The sequence below is a fragment of the Pieris napi genome, chromosome W, assembly GCF_905475465.1.
Source record: "Pieris napi chromosome W, ilPieNapi1.2, whole genome shotgun sequence".
NCBI classification, from domain to species: domain Eukaryota; kingdom Metazoa; phylum Arthropoda; class Insecta; order Lepidoptera; family Pieridae; genus Pieris; species Pieris napi.
In genome coordinates this window covers 1,726,430-1,733,239 of record NC_062258.1, presented here as the reverse complement: position 1 = coordinate 1,733,239, position 6,810 = coordinate 1,726,430, and the positions used below count along the sequence as shown (strand labels likewise).

Below are 6,810 nucleotides of genomic sequence, written 5' to 3'. Positions count from 1 at the left end.
TGGAAGTGCACTAAATTGAATACAAAAAAGAGTTGTCATCTTATCGCCGTGAAACATCAAAAACTGGAGGCGGAACAAAGCCACCATCACCTTCTCGAGACACAATGGATATGGCAGAGATGATACCGCAACGGTTTGAAGTAGATTTCAATGAATTTGATTGTGATGGTGTCGAGGTAGGAATGTTAATTATAAATATGATGTATGGTGATGTTCAAGGTTCAACCTTTCAAGCATAGGCATATGCTCACCACATTACTTTATTCCCCTACAGGGTAGTTAGAGATATTGTAATACCTCAAAACATCCATGTTGCACTTGTAGTACCGAAACTCTGTCCAGCCAGAAGTGAGCCCATTCCCACTTATAATGGACAGTGGGTATAATACACCTTAATACCTGAGTGCGAACCACTCACCATGATACTTAAATTAATAGATGTTATTTATATATTTCAGGATATTACAAATAAAATCATTTTGGAAACAATTGATATCCCAAAAGCAAATAAAGCCAACAATGACAAGGTAATAAATCAGTTTTGACATAACTTGAATACTAAAAAAGCCAAACAAAGGTGTGCACAACAGTGACAACATAACTTAACAATTTCATTATTTTGTAGGATTAAAGAAAGGTTAAAGAAAATCATGTCGAACTGAACAACAAGAATCCCCAAAGAAACCTACAAGGAAGACACCGGTATTATATTTAAATTATCTCTATCTCTAAATAGAATAAAAGAATGTTGCTATCCAGGTCTGTAGCATGTGCTACAAATTATATTATTAACACATTTATATAATTATATTAATATAAATGTGTTAAAAATTTTATAATATGAATTTAAAAAAAAAAAAAGTTTTGCATGGGCAGAGCTTAGATTAATATTCTCTTATTTGTTGCAGAAAGCAAGAAGTAGTTTTAGTTTTGGAGAAGCCTCGTAGATGCACAACCAAGTAATGATTAATTTAAAATTACAAACCGAAATTCTGATGAAGACATTAGAGTCACTTAAAAACAAATAGTATAATAAAATAAAAATGTTTTAAAGATTAATAGTGCTTTATTTGTTTAAATACTTAACTTAATTTTTAAAACAAACTAAATTAAGAACTATCAAAGTTAAAACTTTTCATCAATAAATATGGCTCTCACTGCTGCTCCACGCAGTGTATTTTGAGATGAGGGCACTGTTGGTAGTGAGGGCAGGGTCTCTTCATCATCATCAGAGATAGGTTCCTCTTTTAAATCAATTGCTATATTGTGCAATACTGCCAAAGCTACAACATACATCTTAGTGTTTGGAAGAGATGTTCTAAATATAATAATATATACTTTTAACTTAATAGAATTTATGTTACACTTAATGTAAGAGAATAATAATAAATATTTATTTATTTAATTTTTCAAATGTAAACTGAACTTTATTGACTTTAATGACTCCTTTTCCAGTCTTTGATTATTTAATTGTAATTAATTATTTGCATGCAATCAAAAACTATTATAATAATGCAAAAGAAGTATAACTTCTTACGCGCGTACAAAAGTACACGCACCCTTTTTTTTTTATATATGGTGCTTTTTTTTCTCTTCCTCTGATTACTCATATTTGACGCATAGGAATGCATATCCAAATAAGTTTGCTGTATGTTACTTTTATGAAATCTTAAATCGGTGAGCCTGCTATATTGCGGGACGATAACGTTTCGCAATCTTCCCCTTTTACGAAAGAATACCTTTCTTTCTGAACTTTCTTTTTGACCTTCCTGTAAATTCCTTTCTAATCTTAACACCATTTTTTCTTCTTCGAAATTCCTTTTTCACGAATGCTTGTTTCTTATTTTTCTTGCCTTTGTTGATAGGCAAACCATTTAATTTGCGTGTAACCTTTTCTGATCCATGCGAAAATTTGCCATAACTCTTTCTAGTTATAATGCTTTTGTTTCTTACAACGACGTCGGACCCTTGTGTTAAGTTGTGTTGCAAATAGGGTTCCGTATACAATTGAATCGGTGCTTCTAACAAAGGCTTAGACAATACTAAGCTACTATTTAAGTTTTTATTCTTCTTATAAGAAATGGACTGAGACAAACTTTCTTTTTCTTCTGTTTCTTGCTTGTCTTGGCATTTCATGCTTTTGATACCCACGTTAACACGATGTGATTTATCTTCTCCGCTCACTTCACAACCAAGTTGCGTTTGATGATCTGTACTATGGTGTAGGGTCTCTCCTACCCCGGAGATGAAGCTGTGATGCTCCATGCTGTCTAACATTTCATCTATGCTTTCTAGTAATTTGGATAAATCTCCTCCTTGATCATCTGCACATATACTGTGATTATCCATAGGTAATTTATTACCAGTTTGCTTCACAGTATACACATCGGAATGAAACTTATTATTATTATGAATTGAAGAACCAGACAGTGTAACTTGATCTGAACTTTGGTGCAGGGTCTCTCCCACCCCGGAGATGATGCTATGTTGCTCCTTGCTGTAGTCAGTTAACGACTGTGCTACGCTTTCTGCCAATTTGGATAATTCTCCGCCTTGATAAGTATCTGCATGTATACTGTGATTAACACTAAGACCTATCGGAGTCCAGTACCGGGTGGGCTCTTTGGAGTCCACTCCGAGACTGGCTGCCACTGCTTCCGCCAATGCCACTATCGATGTTTCCTGCTGCACATCAGTGGTTTTCTGTATTGGCATCATTGCTATGCCTGATGGTATCTGCTGTATACTGTGATTGTTACCACTTTCTGCTAAACCTTCCACCATTGCCGAAGACGAAGAGTTTTTCTTATCCGATTTATATTGAAATGATTGCTCTCCTTGCGTAGAATTACAATTTAAATTTGAATTAAATAATGCTTGATGCAATAACGTATTATGTTTTTGGGAACATATCTGGCAACTTTTTTGCGAAACGCAAACTTAAACTTCATGATTAAGAAAACAATTTGTGCATAGCTGCAATCTTAAAATTGTATCAACCCTTTCATTAAAATCTTTTGCTAAAAATGAATGACAATTAAACAAGTTATGGTTAGATAAGTTGCATAATTGATAACCTTTTGTTATATTTGCATTTCCTTGACCTTGTATATCGAAATGCGTTGACAGCGAATTTTTGCTGATGCTAAAATTTGATGAAGGTCGCTGTTGTTTTGCAATTGAATCTTTCCAGGTTTGATTATTACCTGTTTCCAAGGCATATAAGAAATATTCTGAATTATGTGAATAAAGTACCGGTGAATCCATATGCGTTTCTAATTTGAGATATATCTCTCTCTTTTGGCGCCTACATATAGCTTGCTTCTCGTAATATATATTTTCATACTCCGAGTAGGATCCGCCATGATCAACAAGTATGTCGATATGGGTTTTAAAAATTAAATCCCATAGCCACTTTATTTCTTCTAGCGCTGCTTCAAGTTCATCTTTGTCGGATTCGGAGTATACATTTGATAGTTCAAAAATCTTATCAAGCGACATAAATAAATATGCTTGTTTGCAAATAAATGATTATTATTATTATAATTATTATTAAGCAACTCTTCGGTTTTTCTTGAATGCCTGATGGTTTTCAGACCGTCGGTAAACGAAGCTTGGAATAAATTCTCCATTATGCTTAATATAATAATTAACTAAACGCTTTGTAAATATTGCATTATAGATTCTTAAATGCTTATACTTGATAAAATGCTCAATGAATGCTTCATATCATTCTTAGTAAAATTATGCTCACAAATGAGATAATTCTCAGAAATATAGTGCTCAAAACAAATGGAAAGGACTTACTGTAGATGCCGTATGCTGAAGATTGACGTCCGTTGCCTTCTTCTAGGTTGAAAGGACGCTGATATACTTTTTGACCGCTGTGGGTCCTTAAAAATGCTGGGAGCGGACTCACTGTCGCTTGCCTCCCTATTTGACCGCTATGGGTCCTTGAAAATGCTGGGAGCGGACTCACTGTCGCTTGCCTCCCTATTTGACCGCTATGGGTCCTTGAAAATGCTGGGAGCGGACTCACTGTCGCTTGCCTCCCTATTTGACCGCTATGGGTCCTTGAAAATGCTGGGAGCGGACTCACTGTCGCTTGCCTCCCTATTTGACCGCTATGGGTCCTTGAAAATGCTGGGAGCGGACTCACTGTCGCTTTCCTCCCTATTTGACCGCTATGGGTCCTTGAAAATGCTGGGAGCGGACTTCCTGTCGCCTGCCTCCCTATTTGACCGCTATGGGTCCTTGAAAATGCTGGGAGCGGACTCACTGTCGCTTTCCTCCCTATTTGACCGCTATGGGTCCTTGAAAATGCTGGGAGCGGACTTCCTGTCGCCTGCCTCCCTATCTGACCGCTATGGGTTCTTGAAAATGTTGGGAGCGGACTCACTGTCGCATTTCTCCCTATCTGACCGCTATGGGTTCTTGAAAATATTGGTAGCGGACTCACTGTCGCTTGCCTCCCTTTTCGACCGCTATGGATCCTCCTTCTCCTTGCTCTCCTCTTTTCTATTGATGCGGATGATATTTTCTTACTTGCTTGACGACCCAACAAACCAGCAGTGGGATGTTTTTCCACGGCGCCGATCTTCAGGATGACGGAGAAAAACGCGAACGCGATCAACTGTACGCGAAAGACCCGCTATTCCCGGATAGCTCGAAGGACCAAAATGTACGGTTCCTGGATCATCAGGGGTTCGAAATAATAGAATAATTTGAACTTACTCTATATTTATCACTCGCGTTATACAATAGAATATGAGCGAAATAATAACTATTATGTTAATTGCTATATAATAAGTGCAATCTAACAGACAGAGAGAGTGCCTACGTCTGGCTATGCTCCCGGGGTGAAACTCCTTTGACTTAGTTAATTACGAATGACTGCATAGTAACAGTCGAAGAGAGTGCCTGCGTCGGGCTATACTCTCGGGGCGTGACTCCGACGATTTAGGAAATCGTCATGCTTATATGTGATCAAACTGTACAGCCAGGACACGTGTTGCGACATTGCGCAATGTTTATATCAGGCGCATTTTTTCATTATAATAATTGTAAGGTGGGGCGACGTGCGCCATCACTTCTCTTTGTACTCGACTAGCGAAAGGTCATATTAAACAAGTTTGTACAAGAAGTCTAAAGAGTTTCATTTACCGGCCCAGTCATTCCCTAAAGAATGAACATGGTGGCCCATGAGGGGATCAAAGAAGAAATAGAAGATTAATCAAGAATATTAATCAAGAAATAATCAATCGAGCAGTAGTACAGCTAAAGTGCCACATCGAGAGATTTAACCAAAAGTTAAGTGTTCCTTGTCCTTTTCTTTTTGTGTTCCAAACTGTGTCCTTAATTCAATTAATTGTGCAAATAAGTATTTTATTGATAATCCTTTTTTAAAGTAGTGAGATTAAGTAATTGGTTAAAAATTTAGTTTTTCATAGCACGTAAGTACCTACATCTACGACCTACATTTAGGAAAAAATTGGTGTCATTTTTATTGTTGTTTCATCTTTTGATTTCGTTATATAACATTTAATTAGATACCAAAGACACGGAGATATACAATATTATTTTCTATATTTTCGCATATTACATATATATGTATATTATATCATATATTTTTTTTAGTATTTCGTCTTAGACTTTGTAAACACTAATTAGGTATCGAATTGCTCTCTAGCTAATTCCGTGTTTAGGTAGTTAGATTCAAGCGCATTTGCCGATTTTTTCAGATTTTTTTTGTCGCGTCGACGCGGCAGTTGCGTTGCACCGGCCGGGAGCCGTGAGTAAGCAACTAAAGCATTGCGTGACAGGTACCACCGAATGAGGAGAGTGAGCCAATTTTGTTTAATTTAAATATTTTAAGTGTTTGTTATTATTTTGATTCTAGTTTATCATGTCTATAGAAGCAAAGTTAAGATTAAAAGAATTAATTATAAAAAGGTCGTCTGCTAAGGGACAGATAACAAAATTTAAAAATTATTTAACTGGTATTAATGATAAGCTGGAATTAAATAATATAGAGTTTACCGAGTTAAAATTAAAATTAGCTAAATTTGAAGCTTTGTCGGTTAGGGCTGACGATTTGCAAGGTGAAATAGAAGTTTTAAGTCCTGAAAACATTTCAACCGAAATTGATGAGCGTGATAATATCGAACAGGATATTATAATAAGCATTGCAACCGCCAAAACTTTAGTTGAAAGGTTTTCAAAGGTATTTGAGTGTGAGCATAAGCGAAATTCAATGCACAACGTTTCATGTTGCGTTGATGAATCTAATTCTTGTACTGACCTGGGATTAAAATTGCCACAGATACAAATTAATAAATTTGACGGTGCATATTTCCGTTGGCTAGAATTTAAAGACACATTTGAGAATTTAATTCACAATAATGACCGTATACCACCAATTAATAAATTTCATTACTTAATTTCTTATTTACAAGGTGACGCGGCTAGGGTTATTTCTAACTTCGAGGTGTCTGCTAACAATTATGTCAGCGCATGGGATTTATTGTGTAGCCGCTATAATAATAAACGTATTCTTATTAATCATCACTTAAATTCAATATTTAATATTAAGCAGCTTCCTCGAGAATCAGAGCGTGCTTTGCGATTTTTGGTAGATCAAGTAACAAAGGATTTGCGTGCCTTGGCAAGTTTAGGGCAACCTACGCATACATGGGATACATTAATAGTGTTTATGTTATCTTCAAAATTGGATGACAACACTTTATTGAAATGGGAAGAGGTTCGCAGTAGCTTAGATGGTGATGTACCCAATCTGGATCAATTTTATAC

General features: G+C 36.1%; 1 protein-coding gene across 1 annotated transcript; it reads right to left on the bottom strand.

The window, feature by feature from the left end:
• Positions 1-1,725: 1,725 nt before the first annotated feature.
• On the bottom strand, positions 1,726-3,400 carry LOC125062005. Its single transcript, XM_047667620.1, has 3 exons — positions 3,090-3,400; positions 2,482-2,861; positions 1,726-2,112 (listed from the first exon to the last, which is right to left on the bottom strand). Exons 1-3 carry the CDS (start codon positions 3,265-3,267, stop codon positions 1,726-1,728), a joined length of 945 nt encoding a protein of 314 aa, XP_047523576.1. The 5' UTR covers positions 3,268-3,400.
• Between the last annotated feature and the right edge of the window lie 3,410 nt (positions 3,401-6,810).